General features: G+C 42.4%; 5 protein-coding genes across 13 annotated transcripts; 2 read left to right on the forward strand and 3 right to left on the reverse strand.

Annotated features, from left to right (window-relative positions):
* Positions 1–1,083: 1,083 nt before the first annotated feature.
* LOC143372964 (xibalbin-1) lies at positions 1,084–8,326 on the reverse strand. Of its 2 annotated transcripts, none has more exons than XM_076819667.1 (3): positions 8,045–8,326; positions 3,321–3,399; positions 1,084–2,747 (listed from the first exon to the last, which is right to left on the reverse strand). In XM_076819667.1, the coding sequence occupies exons 1-3, from the start codon at positions 8,124–8,126 to the stop codon at positions 2,585–2,587; spliced, it is 324 nt and encodes a 107-aa protein (XP_076675782.1). In that variant the 5' UTR covers positions 8,127–8,326; the 3' UTR covers positions 1,084–2,584. The 2 variants fall into 2 exon arrangements, with proteins under 2 accessions (XP_076675782.1, XP_076675784.1); XM_076819669.1 differs by having other exon boundaries at positions 1,084–2,720; positions 8,045–8,322.
* Positions 8,327–12,966: 4,640 nt separating this feature from the next.
* Positions 12,967–14,322, forward strand: LOC143373185 (uncharacterized). Its single transcript, XM_076820175.1, has 4 exons — positions 12,967–13,298; positions 13,531–13,651; positions 13,718–13,925; positions 14,109–14,322. The coding sequence occupies exons 1-4, from the start codon at positions 13,071–13,073 to the stop codon at positions 14,320–14,322; spliced, it is 771 nt and encodes a 256-aa protein (XP_076676290.1). The 5' UTR covers positions 12,967–13,070.
* Positions 14,323–14,450: 128 nt separating this feature from the next.
* Positions 14,451–18,835, reverse strand: Nf-ya (nuclear factor Y-box A). Of its 6 annotated transcripts, none has more exons than XM_076819640.1 (7): positions 18,677–18,835; positions 17,041–17,350; positions 16,830–16,966; positions 16,337–16,510; positions 16,154–16,245; positions 15,901–16,045; positions 14,451–15,815 (listed from the first exon to the last, which is right to left on the reverse strand). In XM_076819640.1, exons 2-7 carry the CDS (start codon positions 17,330–17,332, stop codon positions 15,744–15,746), a joined length of 912 nt encoding a protein of 303 aa, XP_076675755.1. In that variant the 5' UTR covers positions 17,333–17,350; positions 18,677–18,835; the 3' UTR covers positions 14,451–15,743. The 6 variants fall into 6 exon arrangements, with proteins under 6 accessions (XP_076675755.1, XP_076675760.1, XP_076675759.1 ...); XM_076819645.1 differs by lacking the exon at positions 18,677–18,835 and adding an exon at positions 18,338–18,659 and having other exon boundaries at positions 16,848–16,966; XM_076819644.1 differs by lacking the exon at positions 18,677–18,835 and adding an exon at positions 18,338–18,659 and having other exon boundaries at positions 15,901–16,042.
* A 285-nt stretch (positions 18,836–19,120) lies between these two features.
* On the reverse strand, positions 19,121–21,488 carry Lamtor1 (Late endosomal/lysosomal adaptor, MAPK and MTOR activator 1). Of its 3 annotated transcripts, none has more exons than XM_076819654.1 (6): positions 21,359–21,488; positions 21,166–21,283; positions 20,827–20,903; positions 20,643–20,732; positions 20,322–20,520; positions 19,121–20,240 (listed from the first exon to the last, which is right to left on the reverse strand). In XM_076819654.1, the coding sequence occupies exons 2-6, from the start codon at positions 21,208–21,210 to the stop codon at positions 20,151–20,153; spliced, it is 501 nt and encodes a 166-aa protein (XP_076675769.1). In that variant the 5' UTR covers positions 21,211–21,283; positions 21,359–21,488; the 3' UTR covers positions 19,121–20,150. The 3 variants fall into 3 exon arrangements, with proteins under 3 accessions (XP_076675769.1, XP_076675770.1, XP_076675768.1); XM_076819655.1 differs by having other exon boundaries at positions 21,339–21,455; XM_076819653.1 differs by lacking the exon at positions 21,359–21,488 and having other exon boundaries at positions 21,166–21,331.
* A 56-nt stretch (positions 21,489–21,544) lies between these two features.
* LOC143372959 (vacuolar ATPase assembly integral membrane protein VMA21 homolog) lies at positions 21,545–22,870 on the forward strand. The gene is made up of 3 exons (XM_076819657.1): positions 21,545–21,824; positions 21,912–22,017; positions 22,461–22,870. The coding sequence occupies exons 1-3, from the start codon at positions 21,810–21,812 to the stop codon at positions 22,598–22,600; spliced, it is 261 nt and encodes an 86-aa protein (XP_076675772.1). The 5' UTR covers positions 21,545–21,809; the 3' UTR covers positions 22,601–22,870.
* Positions 22,871–23,281: the final 411 nt, after the last annotated feature.

Raw genomic sequence — 23,281 nt, forward strand, 5'->3', positions numbered from 1 at the left:
ATCGGGGATCTAGCCCGACGCGAGATACGTCTCCGTTCGATCGGGACGCTCCCTCGTGTCCGAGGTCCTGCGAATTATCCTGGGGTCCGACCAACCGCGTATCGCGATAGAAGCCGAACGTACGTCACGATCCAGTTACTCGACCCAGTCGTGCCGTACTGGGAGGTCGCGGCAGATGCAAGACGACACGTCCTCCTCCGTGCTCTGGCCGAGTTTCAGCTCGTGACTCGTACACGCTGGCGGACATCTCGCCCGTGTCCGCCGCGGACGCTCGTGCCCTACGAATTGCCTCATTTCCCTGCATCCTTCGGCTCTTGGTCACGATTCTTGGTCAACCGACGTGCCGTCGATTAGGAGCTCACTGGAACGCTCGAGGGTTGCTGAATGGTACAAATGTGGGTGGCGATTGGATCTCGACGGTGGTGGGTTTCTATGTTTTCGTGGGGCTGCTCCTTGTCTGTCGCTGACGACGATTAATAGCGACCTGTTGCCGGGGGGATACAATTTGTAGGTGAACTCTGAATTAGCAATCTGCTAACAGATGGCCAGTCGTGGAGGAATTAAGTGTGCTCAATGTGGCTTGATTTAGGCGGTGTAACGGGAACTGGTGCACTTCGGTGCTCGCAGTGACGTTGGCGAATTAAATGAATGCTTTCTCGTGGCTTGGTGGATTTTAATACAGCGTGGTCACGCGGGGTGTATCGCACCCCGGGTGATTTTCGTTTTCTTGGTTAATGTTTCTGTAAATTTTCGGAGCTTAGTATTACGGTTTATAAATTTGCTGAATTTTAACAAAACAAGCCGCTTTTTCCACAAGTATCTTTTCTAACGCACATGGAGAAATGGTATCGTGGCGCGGACGGGGGTTCAGGCGATTAAATCAGTTGCTAGTATCGCACCCCGGGTAATTTTCTTTTTCTTGGTTAATATTTCTGTAAATTTTCGGAGCTTAGTATTACGGTTTATAAATTTGCTGAATTTTAAGAAAACAAGTCGCTTTTTCCACAAATATCTTTTCTAACACACATGGAGAAATGGTATCGTGGCGCGGACGGGGATTCAGGCGATTAAATCAGTTGCTAGTAGATATATAATATATATTATATTTCCATAATATATTGGTACATGTACATCCACCTTTCGATACGATACGATAACATCCATTATTGTATTTTTGTTCTTTTAAATTCATAATTAGTATGCATAGACGTAGGTACGTTTAAAATTTAATAGGAGAGATTTCCTTGTGTTCGGTTGAAATCGCGACACCCATTCAGAAATCAACGTCACAATTTCCAGTGTATTATTCTACGAATTAGGCGTGGCCATCTTCGATAGCGGATTAAAACAGGGACACTGATGTCTGATTGGAAAAAGTGGCTAGAAGGAACACCAATCAGAAGGCAGTATACCCAGAAATTTTCCAATGGTTTTTCACAACTCATCGAATCGCCAATTTCGTCGAGCTCGATCGAAGATGGCTATGTAAAACACCAGAGAATCCAGCCTGACAGACAACATTGTCTATAATTCCTTCACCATTTCTTCACTTAATGATTTTATACAATCTTTATCCCCGGGGCAGTAAAATGAATCAGTAAACGCCAGATAAGAAAACGAAGTTGCAACCAAAGTCTGTCACGTGACGAATGCTCCTTCTCCGATTCAACTTGCACTGTCTCAAACTATTAAAACGTCCCGACCAGCTTGATTACCTCAATCAAGTTCGAGAAGTTGAAAATAATTCGCATTACCGTTACGCGGGCTTAACCAAAGTTTCCCAAACGCAGAGCTTTCCCTTCTCACGACCTCCACAGCCTCCTTATTCCTTAGAGAATTACAGCGAACATCGAAGAAGGCGATAAACGTAGCGTCAGCTTCTATCCCTTTCCTCTTCGCTTCGATGGGGTTTCTTTATTCACAACAGATTGCGCAAGGCCTCGAAGTACATACATCGATTAACAGGAGCCAAGAGAGAGAGAGAGAGACCGAGGAAATAATCGTACAGAGCATAATCCAGAACAAGGAGAATATCGCGATGAAACGAGAAACAAAAATAGATAGAAACGTTAAATCGCTCCAACAAAAATCGCACTGCGGAGCGCGGTACTTCAGAGAGACAAGAGAGGGAAGCGGGGAACGAGTTGGCGAGGTGAAATTTGTTACTCGAGTATTAAACGCGGGGGAGGTAGAACGGGAAGTGCATTATAAATAAAAAAATGAAAAAACAGAAAAACGTAATTCGAACCACGGTGCAGGACACACGGGGAAAATACCGCAGCATCGTCGAGCGGCCTCGAAAATTATTCCTACAGAAGTCCACCCTCTGTGTCTCAATGGGCACTACCATATTATTTAAAAAATCCAGCATTCTACAAGTCGAGTCCGCGTCCACTCCCAACGCGGCACAGAGGCCAGTGTCGAAGTGAAAAGCAGAGGTAAACTCGACGACCTTCCGAGGAGGGTTCAACAAGAAAAAAACGAAGTGAAAAACGTGAAAGGACGAAGGGGAGGTTGAAAAGGAAACGCGTGAAAATTATAGGAATTGTGGTGCATCAGAAAATTGTCGCTCGGTGGAAGACGCTTAGCCCCATTTCTGGAAGACACCCATCCGTTGGCACCGGCAATTGGACCCCCAAAGATTGCACCTGCAGCTGGAGCTGTAACAGCAGTCTTTCGGCCGGTGGTCACAGTTCCCACCCCGTCTTATGCAGGCTCGCCTAAACAGGTAGATCAACGAGGTACGTCTACTCGAGATTAGGGGAATCAGAACAATGCCTTGCAGAGACATCGAGACATCCAGGTGGAGGGTTGGGACGGAAGTGTACGCACAAATGCATTTCTTCTTGCGTGACAGACAACAGCGACACCCGCAGTGACTAAACCTTTCCTACGCTAATAACATTTCTAAGCTCGGGAGCGGATTTGGAGATTCGGCGCCCGGAGGCTGACAAGTGTCTGCCGGGAAATATGAAATATTTTAATTCAGAAGAGTCGCGAGAACTTCGAAACTAATTCAATGCAGCAACTCGCATATGAGTCATTCCTAATTCGTTGTATGGAAAAGAAGCGAATTGTTTTTAAAGTTGCATCGAATCTCCGTGTTCAAAGCTTCCCCAATTTATTTATTTTTTTATTTATTTATTATAGGCTGCAGCCTACTTAGCCTGTACACAAATCCGCCCCTGTCTAAGCTGGCTGTTTCTAAGAAATACACGAATCGCAGAGTCGATAGCAGGGGAGAGTAAGACTCTCTCTATGATAGCGGGAGAGGAGAGAGTGGAGGGATTGAATCACTTAGCAAGCTAATAAATACTCACTTTTGTTGGGCTGCTCGCATTAGGTTATCCAGTGCGTTGTCTGTATAGTCGGAGTCTGTAACCTGCAGCGCGTCTTCCTCTGCAACAAATGGAAGGCAGCATTGTTAGTAAAGCAGGCAATATTTGTGGGGAATTGTACGACGACAGCGCGGAATTGCTTCGCACGGTGAGAAGCTTTCGCGTATTTGTTACAAGTGCCGCGGATACCGAGAAGGAGCCTAAGTATCCAAGGCTGCTTGGAAGTATCATTTACAGGATCGATTCTTCCACTGAACGAAACGTATCGTATAGCAGTCGATCGAGCAGAGCAACTAATGGCCCATTATCAGAGGCGTGGAAGGGCAGCATGCGTTGCGAAAGGGAAGAGAAACAAAAATAGAAGAACCCTTTCAGAGCATATATTTAATTACCATTTCAAGGCTGCTGCTACGCCTCGATCTAACGTTTAACGCAGCTTCGCCTGTTTCGTCAGCGTGGAATTACTGCAGCGCACTTTAGGAGAAGGCAGAACGTTATCGCGCGCGACTCCAATTTATGGGGGCAAAGGTTTCCTCCGCGGTTCAAGGAAACAGTTAAAAGTTGTTAAATAAAAGATGATGATAAACAATTAAGTATATACGACGGAGTAAATAGTTTTACTGCTAATAAATTGCAATAAATTTCGCGAGCCTCGTGAAAAATTTAAACGCCATTTGAACTTGCGAACTCCACTTTTTATTTTAATGCAAACAGGAGGAAAGCTGATTATTCTTAACGATATAGGTACTTCCTTTTGATGAGCTTGCCCCGTGGAGCTTGTGTTTTAAAAGCGCATCACGTAGAACCGGCGCTCTTAGAAGAGAAAATATTAAGCTCCCCGCGCAACCTTGACAGGGGGAGCTTGAAATCCATTTTCCATCCCCTAACCCCGTCGGCGGGTAAATACTATCAGCTTTGGCGAAACACCGCCGTCAATTACCATTTCAAAACTTTCGGTTTCCATTAACGATTGCGGATGAATATTAACGCCGAAGGGGGTGCCTTAAAACAGGCGAGTTGATGGAAGAAATTAATCCCGCGCGATTTGCTCTGAACTTCGGAGTTTAAATGTATTTTCAAGGCCCGTAAATACCGTAAGGCGCTTGGAATATCCTCCGCCTCGCTTCTGAACGATTAATCAACAACTGGAACAATGTAATTTACATGCCGCGGTTTGCACTACTTGGTAGAATATTTAAATCGCGCTCTCTAGAGAGACTTCGTGTGTCTTACGTTGGAGCACGACTGTCTCCGCACTCAGCTATCTGAAATAACGCTTCCATTTTCCGCGAACGCCCCGAGGAATTGCTCGCGCAAAAGATTTCAGGTGGCTTGGCTGGGAGTAAGAATCAATCCGGTGAAATCGTGCGGGAATCGTGATTGGAATGGGGGATACACGAAAGGGGCGATGCAGCGAGGAATTCATTAACCTTTGGATGGTAATCCTGATAGGATTCACGGGGTGGTTTCTGCACAGCACGCGCCACGACGATTCGTTACCTTCCTTCCTCCATTTTCTTGGTAGTCGGTATTCCCATCAGCGACCCCCGGGATTAAGGTGATCCAACGTACCCACTACCCAGCTCTTCCGCCTTACCAGCGGACTACCTCGGGGATATGCTGCCAATGTTTCAATATTCTCGCCGCTCGTCTTAACCAGGAGATTATGAAATTTTCCCTCGCCACCGTTTTAAAAGGCTCCCTGACACTACTTGAATACTAATCCGATCTCAAAGCGAGGAGCCGTTTAATCGCGCGCGTGGCCCGGTCGCTAGATGGTTCCTCCACCAATCGTTCATTTCGTTGCAATTCCGATTCCCCTTCTCTGCTGCGCCACGTTCAGAGGACGACCTAGATCAACGTTACGGGATTTAATCTTAAGGTACCAGGCGGAAGCGACGAAGGATTTGCATAAAGTCTCGTGAGAAGAAATTGATTCCTTTTACGTGACGGATGACGAATATCTGAGATAGAAGCAGGAGAATTTCTTTCACGGCTTTACGAACATCGATTCTTCTAATTGCCGCCTTCGAGGGGGAGAAGAGAACCGGAGAACAGAAGCTGACGCGAAAGGTTCCATCGTGAAGAGGGAAACAACTTGCTCTGGAAGTTTAGGTGCCTACTCGGAATTTCTCGATTCGTCGAGGAACTTGGAATATGATAACCGGTGGAACAATGAGAAAGGCACTGCTGCCGTACAAGTAGCAGGGGTTTCTCAACGTTTCCAGGTTCGAATCTGTGCGCAGGAACGTGTCGACGCATAAATTCCATCCGGATCTAAGGGAGTTTTATTTGTGCTAATATCGAAGCTGTGTATTACGGTTTCAGATTGTGTTAATAGATGCACTATTTTACCTATAATTATAGTTTGAAATTTGTACCTCGTTCTTCCTTACTATGTTTTGGAATGATATAAGTACTTTTAGCACCTCTAATTTAATTTCAGCGATTTTTGTATATTGCTAGATTCTTTTAATTGAGACACTCGATGTTACGTTTTGTACTCCAAGTGTTTCCATTATGAACCCTCGGTAGGTCTGGTAGAAGCCATAAAATGGAATGAAAGACACGGTTCGATTGAATCAACCACCAAGGTTGATTGCCACTTCGACGCCGGCTTCATTTTCTTCGCTATTCTGGATCATTGCGTAACTCGTGGTCCATCGACTGTTAATTCGCTCGTAACAAACGTAAGATGAAATAGGAATTGCTTGGAGGAAATAATCGTAAATAATCTGACATCGATCTGTTATAAATAGAGCACGACCTTCTCAAGCTTTACTAATCTCTAAATTCCTAAATCTATAATCTATGAAACAACAAAAATTCTCGAATTCTTTAAATTTGAAATGTTCGCAGAGATAATTCTGCTGGGGGAAGAACCTGCCTTCGACAAACTTCGCCTTTCGTCGGTGCGCATAAAAATGCCGATCGACGTACATACTCGGAATAATAAAAGTGACTCGACATATCCTGTCAGCATATCGTCCCGAGAAACGCTACTGCAAGTGACAGGGGCCGTCGCTATTTTGGCAAAACCAGCCGACAGAACGGACTCGATTGCCAAACGTCTGACCACGCGCGGGTTCGTACTACTAGCCGCAATCCGCAGCCCGATTCCTGCGACGCGTGAAACGGGCGGAATGCTAACGGGCGAACCGAACGATTTCGTCAAGCAATGTGCTTGAGATTTCAAAGAATGTTTTTTCTCAAAACTCGGATGACGAACGCTGGATGGTTAGAAAATAAAACGCAAAGCGTGTAATGCATCTTGCGTTCAGTGGAAGGCGAAATATAGCGAAGCTGGAAAAGCAATTATTGTGAATTGTTTGCTAAAATATTCTGAGGAATGCAGAATTCTTGTCGAATTAATGAATATCTTCTGTGCAGCTCTCCTTTATAGGTTGAAATACTAACAATAAGTTGCATAATGAAGCGGATGTACAGAAAGCAAAACTACATGGAGCCATTTGGTATTTACAGTGTTCTCTAACGTGTGCTTAACCATCGGCATCGCGGCGCACAATGAAAACCATTCGGAACTTGTCTGGGCAAATAATCGTTAAGGGCAATGAGATTAAAGCACGCTAATTCCGAAATACAGGCGATTAAAGGCGTTTACTCGGTCACGATACGCGAAGCGTGAAATAAGAATGGAAAATCGAACGCAGCTCTAGAAATAAACGATATTGTTCTCGGCTCCAATTTCATTCCATATGCGTACCTTAATTACGCTCATCGTCCCGTTAAATGGCAGTGGGACGTTCTATTCACCTCTTTCCCACTTTTCACAGAGTTTCCAATGTACTCTTTACTCTCGGACGAAGACTGAATTAAGGGATTCACATAAAATCGCAGATACAGTCAAGCAGTATTATCAGTAATATTTTAAGCAACCATGAAGCATAAATGTAAATTCAAGTTGCTAACATCGCACATCACCAAGTAGGGGAAAGTGGGGCAAAACCAGGTGCCTAATGTATTTTTCCTGCTAGCAAAAAGTCGGATGGCAAAATAAACTTTGGACACCGCTAGAAATCTTGATTGGACCTTACAGAACCAGAAAATCAGAGTCCTTCTTTGAAAGAACTATTTGGCTCGCAGGAGAATAAGATTTCTCGGAAGCATGCAAGTGCCCGGTTTTACCGTACAGGTGTGGGTAAATATAATATAATTATAAACCCTTTGTTACTATTATTTCAAAAGTAATAAAGAAAGTTATTTAAATATTAACTTGTGCATAAGTTTGTTTTAATTTATCTATAAGAAAAATCACAAATAAAGGTATGGTCGCAGCACAACACTGGAACATTTCAACTGGAAATTCTTAAATTTCTCTGAATGAATGCCTACGACGATCTTTCCTCCGCGATTGATCTCATGCCGTCGCGAGGTCCTCCCCGAGCGTAACACCGTACGCTGTCTGCACATCGCAGCTCTTGTCTTAGAGAGACAATGATACCTAGTTACACCCCACTTTCCCCTGCGTAAAATATTTCGATACACACATCAACCCCAATTTCCAAAGAGCCTCAACCGAATGGTCCAACGCGAGACGCAGTCAACCCTCGTAAACACCGGTTCGCTACACCGGCTCAACCCCTGGGCTCTAATTTCTGAGCAGCCTTCCCCAAAAAAGCACGCTGACCCCTTCACCGATCCACCGAGCACATTGAGATCCACGGTAACGGAATGGAGCAACTCACCGTCGTCGAAGTAGGGGCTACCGAGGGTCCTGTCGACGAGAAGGACCAGCAGGCAGAGCGACCACAACAAACAGATCTTCATGGCTACGCGGAGTTGTTCCTCGGGGCCAACAGCGGATTCTTCCTCGTCTCTATTTCCAAGCGGCGAACAAGCTGGACCGTCCTCGTGGATGTTGCGTACCCTTTCCTGACCGTGGCCGGGGTGCAAGTGAGGTCTCCACGTCGGCCCGGTAGCTTATATAGAGTTGCGGGGGGCGTGGCGACTCGCCCCCACGAGGATCTCGTTGCCGAGGATGAGACTCCGGATAAGACTTCAGGTTCCATGGTCGTTCGCGGTGTCTGGACACCCGGCTCTTGTGGTTTACGGGGCCATCTGGACCCTGGGCGGAGTAGGGCGAGAGCGACGCCGCGCAGGGTATTCTTTCTAAAACGACGCGACGACACCGTACGCCAGCCGAGCGGCAAGGGTGGCCGCCACCCTTGGTACGAGCAACTGGTTGCGAAGCAACTGGTACCCTCGCTGTGCCTATCGCGATTAGGTGGCCGGTAATGCGATCTATGTTCCTGCGAAGCTCGCGGTGATAAAAATCAACGTGGTCACTGATTTCCTCCGAATTCCGCGTACCGTGCATAATTATTTGCCGAGCCTGGTGGACACGCTGTCCAATATGTTGCGAGAAAATTTCGCTCCAAGTGCTGGCGTTACTTGCAGCTTTTCTTTCAACTTGAATTTTAATATAATCGTAATTTGTCAACAGTGATGTTTCAAGTATATTATAAATTAATTCCTACAAATTTTTATTGAAAGGGCAAAATTATATTCTACTTCAAACTTTTTGAGGCTCCCTTCACCCCGGTCTCCCCTAGCTACTGCATATTAATTTGTACGGAAAGGAAAGGCGAATTAAATAGTTGACAGTCAAAATTGTGGAAGTGTATCTGCATACGCGTACGTCTGGGGAAAAAGTAATTAGCTACTAGGTGGCTGAAAGTTGGAATAATTCGAATTAATGTCCGGTACGTTGCTACTGCAACTTGATTACTCGTTAATTGCGAAATTCTTGTGCGCACTAATTGTATGAAAAATGTCGGCCTGATCTGTGACCCGAACTTACGATCTCTCATTGTAAATCTTGAGCCGCGCGTTATATTTACGCCGTCCTATTTCAAAGGGGTAGAATTAATTGCGCCCCACCGTAACTATCGCGGAACGCATTGTCTCACACGAATAGCATTGTTTGCACACCCACCGTGTACACTTGCCCGTTCATTTGCAATTAAGCCGGAAGTTTATTTATGCAATGCGTATACACACGCGGATAACTGATATTCTCCACGTGCTTCGAGCCGCTGTTGTATTATTCTTACTTCCGTTCATTAGCTTTCGTGATCCGTCACCCAGGCTGGATGCTCGACCCGTTGCTATCAGCTTTTTTTTAATAAACCACGCAGCACGCCGGGGAACATTAGTCTTTTCCACCCTTCTTTTTGCTTTAGAACGGAGAATGTAAAGGTAACAAGGATCAGGAACGGTGGTTTGTACACCCACTGCGCTTTTCCCACGCGTATGTTCATTCGCGCGTTGAAAAATTACTTTTGTGTTACCCCCGCTCGTTATCGGGATGCTTTTGAAAGCTTCGTTTCCAGAACTTCTATTCGAAGATAGATTAATTTATTCCTGCACTGCGTTCCATATAAGAGTGTACCAACGCCCCTATATATTTGCGACCGGTCTGCGCAGCTCCCACCGATCTGACACACGCGATTGCTCGTAGCACTTTCCCTGCCGGTTTACTGCCAATCAACAGTGTATCCCTGCGCGAAACGAGTATGCTCTAATGTGGAACGCGGTGTAATTAGTCATATGGGCGTAGCCAAGGTGCGTCAGGGGTGGGCGCTTGCCCCTCACCCTCGGTGGCGCAGGGAAAAAATACTGAATTAGTCATTCGTCTGAAATTAAATTGAGTTATTACAAAATAAAAATAAATTAAATTCTGAAATAATTCCGCATTGCGTAGGTACAGATTTCTTTGTTTATCTAATTATACGTATTACGATGTAATAACAAAATTTATTTCGCTACTTGTCACCCGCCCTGAATGAAATCCTGGCTACGCTCCTAATATCTACTCGGACTGTGAGCAAATTTTTAACAAGTTATCGATTACATAAAAATTTCTTTGTATCTTCTACTTCCAAGTAGAAGAGTAAAAAAAATTATTTTTCAAGGAAACGCGATCCGCGGAGATACTTTTACTCTCGAAAGTTGAAAGTTACTGAAATTACAACGCTCGCTACCCTCGCCTCCTCATTTCCTTGCAGTAAATACAATAGAAACGTGCCTTTGATTTCGTGATTCCGTTGGAACCTTGAGCTTAGAATTAATTCACCCCCATAATCCTACAAGAAAATCCAAGAGGAAAGTGGAAGCTGATATACAAAGAGTTACCGTCACTTATTAATTGCTTCGCGGAAGTTAGTTGGAAAGTCAATTACGAGCTACTTTGTCCCACGCTGCCGACTCGATCAATGTCAATTAAACTTTTAATATACGTCAGGCGTCGATGGAAGTTTATCGAGATTCATAACAGAGTATACAATATAAACTTATACACTCTTTAAGGAGCGCTACAGCAGGTAATTAACTTAAAATTCTTCTACTGCATCATAACTTTATCAGGAGCGCTTGCAAAGAAAAAATTACGTCGATTACTATCCTACTTGCAGAACCTGTCGCTTCCTAATAAATTATCTAACAAACTATTAAACTATAATAAATAAAAGCCAACTAAAACGAAAGGTATCCATCGAATCAACGTTCTCCAGTTCCCGATTCCAAGTAGCTACCGGGCGCTCGGTTTGGAACTATGTAACTCTAAGCTCATCCCTCTTCGTCAACGAATGGCCAACGAACAAGGCGATTTCATTGTAGAAGCACGAAACGGTGGGCTATTTTGACGCGTCACTTACGCAATATTCCCCGCCATTGTTTTAAGAAAGCACGCAATTTACTTTATTGTGGGAGTACGCTTTCAAAGGGGCGAGTCTGTAATGGACGTGCTGGCGAAAGCTGCCGAACGAACCGATCCGAAGTATCGAGTGGGTGGCCGTGCACTCGTGCTTCTGACGAAATACCGTGCGGTAGAGATCGTTCTACCCTAAACTGTTCCTGGCAGGCGGAGCAAGCTTCCAGACGCGATATTAACGAACTACGACTGAGAGATACTTCGACAACTTGAGAGGCTGCTCGTGGGTAGCCCAACGTGTCTGCTAAAAACGATGAACATGCTGGAAATGGACAGTGGGGTTGAAGATATAGGAGCGAAAACGAGAAGGCAGTGTCACATAAACGTAGATTGGTCGAGGTCTATTTTCTGAGTTACGCCGGGGATATCTTTCTATCTGGTATAATTGAATGAGAATTGGGGGAAGCATAGGGGAACTCAATGTTCTTCGAGGGTGTAACATCTCAGGAAGCAGTATCCTCCACGAAAGACGTGCTTCCATCGCCCATTCGCGATTAGCCCTCGGCAACGAGCATTTACATATTTAATCTATCCTTCTAAGTGAATTGCTAGCCACTAATTCGCCAACAGCGCACGGTAAGTTCCCAACCGATCTCTCAACCACCAACTAACCGTGCCCGCCGCAGGTTTACTTCGGCGAACCAACGAGAACCGGCGACTTTCTGCTCTGCTGCAGCCGGTGGCGAAAATGTAAGTGATGCGAGTCAACGCTGCCCCGAGCTCAGACAGCCGCGCTTGACGCGTGCTATTCTACTCGCGGGGCGTCCGTTCAGCATTGACTCGCGCCGCTGTCATTTCTAGGGGCTCGGTGGATGCAACGGAAGTGAACTTTCTTGGGAAACCGAGCAGATCGGGTGAAATATGAGAAGGTAGAGTAGAAGAACGAGAAAAGGGGAAAGCCTCGAATTTATCTTTCGGGATGGGGTCGAAGCAGCCGCGTGGGCGGCGGCGGACAATATTGGGGGAGCGAAGATAGAGGATATGGTACAAATTGCTTCGTCTTCGGCTTGGTGAACTGTGACAGAGAGATAAATCGCCGAGATGTATGATATAAAGTGGAAGGGATAAGTCGACGTTTGATAAGGGCTGACTAAACTCGGAAATAAATGATAGGATAAAGTGGCATGTGAAATCGTGATTGCGCGTCTGGGGTGGAAGAATGGTTCTCGAAACAGAAGCAGTTCGTCGCGTCGGTATGGAACAGATTCCGAGGTATGTTAAACCGCGAGTGACTATTATTCAACCCTCCTTAAGCGGCGAGAGCAAAAATAGAGCGAAAAGGGAAGGAGTATGCGAGGTACACCAACAAGGACACACCTATAACAGGGAAATTCGATGTCGTGCCCTAATTGGCGTTTATAGTACACAAGGGTGCTATACCTCATCCTCTGTTATATCATCTCGATAATGAGCCACGAGAAATCGGAGAATCATTAGACACCGAATGGGAGGCTCCTTTCTTTCGCTTTCCGTGCCTGGTATTACACCCTTCCTCCTTACTTCCCACGCAACGTTATTTGCTATCAAAGAAAATTTTGTATTTATAGAATGCTAGCTTTACTACTCGGCTTCGCCCGAAATTTAGATTCTAATTTTATAAAAAATAAAAAAAATTCATTTAATTTATTTTTTTGAAAATAGTCACATTCATCTGGATTAGCTAGGAATAATGAGCTGGTACACGGTTTACCGTTTGAATGTTTTTAGGCGACAGACAAACACAAATACTTTCTGCTTTATATATTAAGATACAGCGATAGAAATTTCGGAAATATTCCTCTGAGTAAGAGTACGCTTCTAGAAAAGTTCCGGGTATAGCAACTTTATATGAGAACGAAGCTTGAACGTTTCCTATAAGAATACTAATAGCTATTTTTTTTTCTTTTGTATCTGTGGCAAAAAGTGTCTAACTTCAATCGCTAGCTTCAGAATTTGTTCAACCTTTTTTATACAACCTCATCTCCGTCCGTTTCTCGCGATGCACGAATTTTAAGGAAGAAATGTTCCTGGAAATTGAGGACGAGACTCGCGATTTTGTAACGATTTACAAAAAAGACTTTCCAGCGAAAGAAACTAAAAGTAGGAGGCCGTTTTGGCCGGAATCGGAGTATCCACCACCGCTGAATATATTGAACGGATCTTATAAACGATTTCTCAACACTCGTCGAAGAAATTTAACGTTGCCTTTCAATGAACAGAGCGAGGATGCTCAAGAAAGCTTGAACAAGGTGAGATATTATAATTATACATTAGTAATAAATGCTACGGCGTGGAATTTCTGCCGATGTTAACAAACTATGTATAACTCAAGCACATTATAAATTTTTCAAAGTAACTTCTTACATAATCTAAACAGATTATGTTACGTTCGAGATCGAATTTCGAAATTTCGCCGAGTGTTGGTACGGTGCATTGTTTTTTGGAAAAAAAATCAGTTAACACTAAGCATTTAATTTTTAGATTCGCAACAAGTATCCGCGGCTTAAAGAATTCCTTCCGGAAGTTGTGCCCGACGAAGATCTGATCGAGCGAACGGAGGATGAAAGCAAGCAAACTGTGTACCAGCTGGATTATTCAAAAGGTTCTATAATCATTTTCGTGGACAAATTTCTAGAGATAGAATAATTGAAAAATTGGTGGAAATTAGGCCACTATTCGCCCCGCGTGGCTATATACGGAAGAAGGAAAGACATTGATTTACCGGAAGACTGGGTCATCTCGGAAACTATCCAAAAGAAATCCTACAGGAACCCGTGGAAAATTGCTACGGATAATTTGTTGCGCGCCACGAGAACTACGAAACCCCCCGATAATTTGACACCGATTCAGGAAGAAAGAGAGATCCTTCGTATAAGGTAAGAAACTACGTTACAATGTTAATTCCCTTCAACGTCGATTATCACGCATCGCGTAACAAGTAAAATTCATTTTGTGACGGCTGAAGATTTATTCAAATGAATTAAATATATTATAAATAACGTCGCGTAGTAGTTTCCTTTTTCCTTTCGTGAAATAGAATTACATACATAACTTGCGCTATTGAAAATTATTTATTACTTTTTCAGTACCGGGAATTCGGAATACGGCGCTGTGATTGGCGCTACAGGGAAACAGATAACAGAAGGACGTTTTTTCGGAGCAACTTTACCAGTGGAGCCGCGAATATACACCAAGGGGCCAGATACTCCACCGTCCGAATGCTCTCTAATTTTAGCAGAAAAGAAAATTGCACTTCCGTCTAACGTATTCTAATTTCCTGTCGTGAAACAGTAATAAAGCGTACTTATCGACGATGATCCGAAGTGAAATGAGAAGTAAAGAATGTTAAATAATAAATATGGTGCGTAGGTAAAAGGTAACATTATTTAAATCGCCAGACATGTTATTACAAAACACCACCCGTGTTGTTTTGCTTGTATGTACTTAGTTACTTTACAAATATATTATTTCCTATTCTCACCCGACTTAACGATCCATTTACAATTATGCACATCGACGCTGGACACACACAGTATTATTATGCCTGATGTAAATCTTACGTCTATAGTCTTATTTATAAGCCTGGTACCTTTCAGGCCTATTTTACAAAACACCTGTCTGTGAATGTAACTATTCCAGTTCCCTTTATCTATACACCCGCAAAACAAAGTACCTCAGATTCGTAGGTAATGGAATACATCGTAAGATTCAAAATTGTTCGACTTCGAAGGCGATTCCTGTCCCTTTTTACGTCTTTTACGTTCAACTTTATGCACTATAAAATTAAACAATAATCAATTTTTCCAGATCTTCCAGAGGGCTATGATTGTACGCATAAGAAATGAATTGCTCATCATAAATTTGGAAATGTTTCGATAACTATTTAGATTGTACATTACACGTTACGTAGCCTCCTTTTGTCAGCCAAAATAGTTAACATTTCAAGATAAAACTTGTTATTTACAGTGAGCCACTGCACGAAATACAAGTAACTTCTTATAGTATATTCTTAACAACGAACTATGTCCCATAAAGCTTTTCATTAGACTAAATCAATTGTACTTGCACTCAAAAATTGTACAAAAAGTCTTATCCTGTGCACACGCATTCTCTACTACCCTTCGCCCGCCGTTGCAATGAAAGATTAAGATTAATTCACTTACAAAACCTAGCCTAGAAGTAGTACCCAGCACGTAACAATAAATTATAATTCAGTCTCTCAATCCAATGTAGCGATTAACGATTCGCGAAATTTCAGAAATCTCGAAACCTTAGATCCGATATGTTACACTGCAAGCTTCATATGTACACATATTTGAATGTAATCACAACTAAACTGAAATATATATATATTTCTCTCACCCAAAACATATCATATGAAACGCCTCCGTTGTATCGCGACATGACACTGCGAGACAGCGTCATCGAGTCCGTGTTAGGCTGCTAGTAAAGAAAAGCTAAAAAAATATAAGATCCGGACATCTTCGCGGCCACAATATATACAACTTTGATAACTCCCCGCTGCTTCGTGTCCTCGAAAACTATGCTTGCACTTACATCTCGTATTAAGATGCTTATTATTTACAGACTGTTCTTTGAAGGCTAACACATATATAAGTAGTACCTCATCACTGACACACGCTCCATTTTCACTTCTTTCGCATTACCCTTCCCACCTAGAGTTAAATAAATATCTACATCAAGCGATTATTTGAGGTAACAATATCGTCTTCGGAGATCATGTCCTGAAGAGGAATACTTGGTTTCTGTAATAGATGGTTGAAAAATGTATATAGAAGAAACTAGCTTAAAGTACTTATTTAAAGCTACTTATTAATATCAACCACTTACTTCGATGACAATGGTTGAGGCCATATTGTCCGTGTCGTGATACTGTACACCTATATTTGCTGCTGCTATTGCTATAGTACGAACGGTGTTGGTGCTGGTCGAAGTTGTGATGTGCTGGGTTATCATGGAGTTGTCGTTTGCTCTACTGGGAACCATTCACACTCTTATATACACAAAATGATAAATGAGACACTGCGCTTGCTTCGTACAAGAGGCAGCCGAGGTATCAGTGAGGCACGAAATTGACACTTACTTTCGCTTCTTTACTTGACCAGAATGGAAACGGCCACCCTCGCCGCGGATTCTGTTCATCGCGTGTCGGTGGCGGGACTCGTGTAGATATTTCTGCAACAGGAGGAAATGAATTTAGCGCGAAAGCCGTGATTAGAAGTACAGATGCTTTAGATAAAGCGCAGGTGACGAGACGTAAACTCACTGGTCTTTCCTTAGGTATCTTTCCTTCGGCTTCTAATTTAGCGCGGGCTTGACGACGTTTCAATATGCGCCTGTATTGCTTAGCATTCACGTATAAAGGTTCTTCCTCGAAAACTTCGGCATTAGGTAACGCTACCCTCTGAAACTGTGTTTGGGTACTATTTCCTGGCACCATCTAAGCATCAACAGTTAAGATCATAAATCGATTATTTGGTTAATAAGAGGCATAAGTTTATGTAAACTTCATCGGTGTAAATGAAGTATCGACTATTATCCGTAAGCCCACCCAGCAGTAATGAGATTCAAGCATTCGCATTTAGATGAATCACTACGACTGCGGTGGTCTACAGAGGTCTACTTTTCTGATGGCGCGCAGCTTAAGTTCGAAAGAAGAAAGCATTGCGTTGATCATAATGTTGCTCCATAATCACCACAAGTCAGTATAATATGTACACAGACTATGTAAGTGAAAGAGACGTTCGGACAGTAATCACCATGACAACGTTTCCTGCCTGAGATGCTGCTGCAGTAGGACTCGCCAGAGGTTGCACCGGCGTTGTGGTTGCCGCAGTGGTCGCCGTCTGCGAGGTTGTACCCGCGATTTGCATAAGGTTCCCATTAATATTAATCACTGTAAATAGAAATAGAAATTAAAACACCGCTTCTATTAACTCCGATTAGCAACAAAGTAATTAGCTACCATACCTGTTGGCTGCGCCTGCTGAACTTGACCTTCTAACTGCACCGGTTGATAGATGTAAGTTTGACCGTCTGGTGTTTGAATGATTTGCGGTGTCTGTGGTTGCTGAATTACGATCTGCTGACCCGGACCAGTTAAACTAGACACTGGAACGACTTGTATTTGTCCATTAGGCGCCGCTACTTGTATGGCTTGCGGCAACATCATCGCTTGGCCTCCTTGGCCCATTTGAACGACTTGGACAGTTCCGCCAGCACTACCCACCACAACTGCCTGTCCTTCTCCCAGTTGCTCCATGGCGAGCCCTTTGTATCACTAAAGGAAACTGTGACATTAGAACAAAGGAGCAGTGCGACATTCAAGTCTGGATATTTAAATGCGCTAATAGGTAAAACGCAACGAGCGAAATTTATCATCAGAATGGCAATGACTTTGTCTGTGTACATGCATAAGAGGATGAATTTATGTATGCACATGAGTATATCGCGTATGAAGTTTCTCAGCATTACAGATGTACATATAATTGAATAATAAACAAAATGGGAGCAAACATAAGTCTGCGAGCTAATTAGTTTTGGGATACTTAGTTTTCTAATAACAGCTCTATAGAACAGACCTAGTACTTCCACATTATCATTCACGCATAGATATATAAAATGAATACACGGAGTTTGCAATTTAAAACTAATGCAGGAACTAAGAAAAGAGCCAATGAAACTGGTTGCACGCGAGAGAAACTGTAATGACTACGAATCACCTACAAAGCAAAATTACCTGAAGTGAATCTCTATACTACCGTAATTATAAACAAAAGTAACACATAGCCATTCCAAGATCACCTATTACTTATTATCGCATGACTCCCCAAAATATCAGTCCTTCTTTGGTAAATATAATCATACAAAGATCTATCAACCGATGCTTTAAAAAAAAAAACTGAACGCATTAAGAATGATTATCACAAAGACGTGCGTTTAATAGAACCAGTTTCTTTCCACGAGTTCTATTTAAACAGTTGAGCTTATGCTTAAACTTATGAAACACCCTGCACGGTGCTATGAATCATGTACAAAAACTGCGCGTTTGTCCGTTCGAACGGGAAGGAATAAAAAGAAACGATTCTGTATGCGAGTTGGGACGCTTGGATTCCCGAGAGAATCGTGGATCATCGAGACGTAATTCGCGGCTAAGGATCGTTGATAAAGATCGCCAACGTGGCGAGCACATTGGGGTCCGAGGGCCCACGTGCGGAATGTTGGATACGTAGGACCGAGAGAATCGAGGCCAAGCAGCAATCATCACCTTCTGTCGGCCAGGAATCGCTCCCGAAGGATATCGCGTCCTGTTCTCGGTGGCATGATTAACCTCGTATCCCCGTGATCGCGAACGCGCGAACGTGCGGGACGAAGGACGAACAGGCTGGGTAGTAGACGGAGCCCGACATACTCGCCAACGAACGACGCGGATTTCGGCGGAGAAACGCTCGTCTCGACAAACATGGCCGTGCAGAAAGGCTTTTTCAACGTCGAGAAGACGCGAGCCCGCACTTGGAACGGCACACGGGACGAGAACACGGTTAATCGTGGGACCGTGCGCGGCCGTACGCGTACCCCGTTGATGTTTGATAATTTGTGGACTTACATTGGATATTTTCGTGGGCACTTTCCCAATGATTGGTCGGCAAATTGAGGACCAATGGTCGGCGATAGAGAGTCCTCGGCTCTTGTGTATTGGTGGCACTGAACGGGGGGACCTGCCAGTCCGATAGCAGCCCGATGCCAGACCGGTCGATGCCCCTCCGCGCCTCGATGCGCCTAACCAATCTACTGGCTTGACTTATCCCCACCACCAACTTCCCGCGCTCTCGTCAAACTTCGCGCGTTCCTACCAGCTCATTTCCCGCTTTTATTTAAATCGATCTACCGACACGCGATCCGTAACAATAGCTTGTAATCGCTGGCTGCTTTGTCGCCGGTTCCTTACGTTATTGAAACTGGCGGAAAATCCACACCCGTGTACCCGTACGGTGAATTATTCGTAAATAGGTATGTTGAGAATTCAGATGGCGATTAATTATAGACATCGTTTATTGCTTAGGTAACCGTTTTTATTTAATGTCATTTCCCTTTATTCACAAAATAATATATGATATTAATGCGTAGTTTTAGTTCATTGCATAGCGTATAAAGGAATAAGGGATAGAAACAATGTAACACTTACCAGTTCTAGAAAAATATAAAGTTAACAAATTTTGACGAATGCGAAACATGTATGCGGCGATTGATAATTATTAAATAATACAACATTAATAATATAACTAATTAATAGGAATATCACAAATATAAGGTTGGATTTAAAAATTTGCGTTTGCTCTTGACATTATAAAAACATACTTCTCGGTAATATAAATACGATAAATATTAAAAGGTGCACGTTAATTAAAAAAAAAAAATGCTTTATGTGGATAATGAGAAATATTCAAGCCATTTCTGACTACCGTTACTGTAACTGTTCGATGCAATCTACCGTTCTTAAGTAATGTTTAATGTACATTAAGCGCTGCTTTAGAAATCGATCGAAATATTCCGATGGCGTTACGAAGCGCAAAAGAATTCTTCAATGGCTTAACGGAGCATAACTTCTCGCTTAACGTGTACGAAAAATTGCAAAATCTATGTGCCAGATTACGACAAAATAGCCTTTATATTACTTGGTTTTCCAATGTACGTATATCTTAGTGAAGTGTAATAACAGTGGATTAGCTTTATACATTATTGTATATAAATTATAGAATAGCATTACCAAATTCAGTTCCTCCATTGTAAACTGGTCTTTTGGGAATACCTTAACGTGTAACAATTCAAAATAATCTTATACATTCAGAAACTGTCAAGCCGTTAACGTGTACTGAGAAATAGTACCTGAACTTCCATCTATAATACATTGTTTCATAATTCTTAAGTGATATTCGTGTTCGATTCTGAAGTGAATTCGGACTTAGATCAGCTTGCTAAAAGTTCATTTCGGAAAGATGTATGTTTTTTAATGTCATGTAATACAAGGATTTCGCTCAAACAGGAGGCAGCTGCGATCCTGTCGAGGAAATGCTGTAGGATCACGATAAGAAAGGGACTACTAAGTCCTCTTTATGTTCAACTTTTACAGCCGCTAATGCATTAACAGCCTTATTCAGCATTTCGGTAATCTGTAAAGAATATTTCAGCAATTATTCGATAAGTTTACGATCGTTCGCTTAACAGGAATTCCGTAGCGAACATTCATTTACCAGGCTATGATCTCCAGCGGCAAGAGGATCAGCTCCTAGTATCCTCTCCGGAGCAGGGATATCTTTGAGTAGGCAAGATGTGCTATCAGGGACTTTAACTCCTCCAGTTTCGATACGCTTAGCGTACGCTCGCGATCTGTCCATATACTCGTGTTGCTCCAAGTTATGCGAATCCAACGCTCCAACATCTATCACATTGCTGGAACAGAAATTTTCAACGATAATTCATCGCCGCTCGATAATTCGCATCGTACTACGATCGAAATAGGTATGAAAATGCAACGTAAACATAAAAGCCAAGGAAGACAAAGAAACACTCACGCTGCTGTTTCGTGTAAAATTCTATTTAACGCGCTTTGCTCGTCTGTCTTCTTGGGTGCAGAGCTTGCATATTGGTTAACATAATCGTCGCTGGAAGGAAGAAAGAAGCGAAGAAGCTTTATCCAGGCTAGTGTGACTTTATAAGTAGCATAACACGACATACGCGAAAGCTGCGATTACATACCTGTGTACCCTAGGTATATTTGTATTGTTACTGACCGGATCTACCAACAAGTGTGTCCTCTCGTTTACTTCGCCACTCTGTAAAAAAGGAGTCACAGAGAGCTTAGTTCGAATATTCTCATTAATCCGGATATTTAACGAAAGGCACAGCGGGAATCGTATCTTATTTTCACAAGTATGGATCGCGCGTAGATTCTGGGTATTCTAAGTTCACATTCCCGGAGTAGGCGGGATCGTGATAAAAGTTCACTGTCTCAAAGTGTATATATAAATGACGTGCGATAAGTGGAGGTTTCAAAACAACAACCGCAATTGAACTAATGTTTTCGGATTTCGTTACCTGCGGCCCGCTGTCCTCCTTGCATAAACTGTAACAACATCCCATACTTAGGCGGTTCGTTCAGAGTATTTCGCCAACGACACGTACTGCTACGGCGTGTTTCTCTTTATCCTCATTCCTGTAAACAATCGAGTGAATCAGCTGTAGCGTAGTACCGGACCATAGATAACTACCTATAAATAGATAAATGTACCGGACACAGGACACTGCGTTTTAGCCACAGCCCATAAATAAAATATAGTGCGAAGTGTGACAGCCTTTTCGAACCAGATGCGAAAACTCCGGTGAAATGAATCGAAATCACATGTAACGTCCCTGGCGGGACTTATGAGGTACTAAGCCGGATAGCATAACCTGGCCTAACCACAAGTATAGGTGAAATAATCGGTGTACTGCGCGTAATATGATTGTTCAATCTATTCAAGTATAAAATAATATATCCTACATAAGTTATACATAATTGCACGTGTTATGACATTCGATAAGATAGTGCATAGAAATGGGAATGAGAATGAGTTCTCAAGTAGCTTTATGAGCAGCACTATCAGTCTGTAAAATTAAATACACATTAAATTCTGGGCTTATTGAAAGCAGGTTAAACGAAATTGCAAGTAACTGGAAAAGTTATAAATTATAATCGCATCATGTCAAGTGTGAAGGTACGTCCATTATCTGTTTAATTATTTTAGAGTTAATAGACGCATCGCTGCGCAGACATATCTTCAACGTGTAAATTATACTTTCAGGAATTACCGGAGCTGCAGGTGTTCAAGACAGTACTTTTCCACAGTTTAGTAATAATAGCCTTACCTGTATTGTCATTCTTTACTAGCAAGATTTTTATTTTCGATGGTATGGAAGCAATCAGCATTGTTATCTAAATATTTAATTCTTCTTCGCATTACATTTGTGACGAGACTTGCAGGAATTATAATTTATCATAAAATTCGATACCTACTAAATACAAAGCATAAATTATTTAAGAAAGATGTTAAGGCACAAAACAGTTTATATGTACATTTACATGAAGATAGTTTTGTAAATAATTCTTTCTATTACTCTGAAAGTTACATTCTTTCGTTTCTTGCTTTTAATCTAATGGTCAGTAATTCCTGCTTCCTATGTACACATCAGCGATCCACTACTTAACAAACTGGAATGTTAACATATATATGCGAATTAATCGACAGATTACATCGTATATTCTGTCCTGTGGGCTGTCAATCAGCATGCTTTACATATATTTACGAATTATATCGACATTTTAAATGAAAACGAATTTTTATACATTTTAGGTTTATTGGGGCTGAATGATGTGCCAAGCAACGTATATTCAGCTGCGGTCGCGATTCTCGTATTACACGTGGCCCTCGGTGCTTTTATATATCGCGCGTATTTTGATGACCAGTCGAAAACGCAAACGAAGCAAGATTAATCCTTTTGTGTTCATGTCTCACGCGTGTATGTAATTAAGTACACCTTCTTGATAACACATTGTATTTATACTTATCGGAAAGAAGGATGTTACATTATATTGCATTACATTCTGCAATTCACATACTTCTTTGTCAATGTCTCTTAGGTAATATTTTCTTTTTATTGAATACTGTGAAATATGTAGATGTGGCGAGTATACCTGTACTGTATCAGTTAATGCAACATAATCGCTAAATAAAAAGCAAAGACATTCCCACGCAAAAAGAAATTTGCATATTGTACAGCACAAACCTTGTAACATACATACATCTATGTGGAATATAAATCCCGTTACACATTTCCGTTTTATATTTCAAGGATTTTTCGACAGATCGTTCTATAGTGCCTCGATATTACGTATAATGCTACATGTACCGATAAATTAATTGTGGTGCATTTTATGATCACAGTATTATGACAATCAGAGGCGAATTTATGGCGTTTATAGCTTTTTAGGCTGATGATTTTCATTGTAGCTTAAAAAATTACGAAAAGAAACTTCTAGGTGGAAGAAAGAAAATACAAAAGGCTATTGCAAAAGCTCAGTACAAAATCCGCCCCTAATGACACCGAATAGCAGCATATATTTAATTTTTTTCCCTTTCTACGCAGAATAAATACAACAAATGAACTGCGATTA

Source organism: Andrena cerasifolii, chromosome 9, assembly GCF_050908995.1.
Source record: "Andrena cerasifolii isolate SP2316 chromosome 9, iyAndCera1_principal, whole genome shotgun sequence".
Lineage (NCBI taxonomy): Eukaryota > Metazoa > Arthropoda > Insecta > Hymenoptera > Andrenidae > Andrena > Andrena cerasifolii.

Bases quoted from the DNA above. Each gene is read 5' to 3' on its own strand.
- Nf-ya (XM_076819640.1), bottom strand. From the start codon at position 17,332: ATGGAGCAACTGGGAGAAGGACAGGCAGTTGTGGTGGGTAGTGCTGGC. The intron at 16,246-16,336 runs GTGAGTTTACGT...CTCCTGTTGCAG, and splicing joins AGATACCTAAGGAAAGACCA to AAATATCTACACGAGTCCCG. The intron at 16,046-16,153 runs GTAAGTGTCAAT...AATGGTTCCCAG, and splicing joins GGTCAAGTAAAGAAGCGAAA to TAGAGCAAACGACAACTCCA.
- LOC143372964 (XM_076819667.1), bottom strand. From the start codon at position 8,126: ATGAAGATCTGTTTGTTGTGGTCGCTCTGCCTGCTGGTCCTTCTCGTC. The intron at 3,400-8,044 runs GTGAGTTGCTCC...CATTTGTTGCAG, and splicing joins TAGCCCCTACTTCGACGACG to AGGAAGACGCGCTGCAGGTT. The intron at 2,748-3,320 runs GTGAGTATTTAT...AATCTCGAGTAG, and splicing joins ATGCGAGCAGCCCAACAAAA to ACGTACCTCGTTGATCTACC.
- LOC143373185 (XM_076820175.1), top strand. From the start codon at position 13,071: ATGTTCCTGGAAATTGAGGACGAGACTCGCGATTTTGTAACGATTTAC. The intron at 13,299-13,530 runs GTGAGATATTAT...TTTAATTTTTAG, and splicing joins CTCAAGAAAGCTTGAACAAG to ATTCGCAACAAGTATCCGCG. The intron at 13,652-13,717 runs GTTCTATAATCA...GGTGGAAATTAG, and splicing joins CCAGCTGGATTATTCAAAAG to GCCACTATTCGCCCCGCGTG.
- LOC143372959 (XM_076819657.1), top strand. The intron at 22,018-22,460 runs GTATGGAAGCAA...TATACATTTTAG, and splicing joins CAAGATTTTTATTTTCGATG to GTTTATTGGGGCTGAATGAT.
- Lamtor1 (XM_076819654.1), bottom strand. From the start codon at position 21,210: ATGGGATGTTGTTACAGTTTATGCAAGGAGGACAGCGGGCCGCAG. The intron at 20,733-20,826 runs GTATGTAATCGC...TCTTCCTTCCAG, and splicing joins AATATACCTAGGGTACACAG to CGACGATTATGTTAACCAAT. The intron at 20,241-20,321 runs GTAAATGAATGT...TATTCTTTACAG, and splicing joins CCGCTGGAGATCATAGCCTG to ATTACCGAAATGCTGAATAA.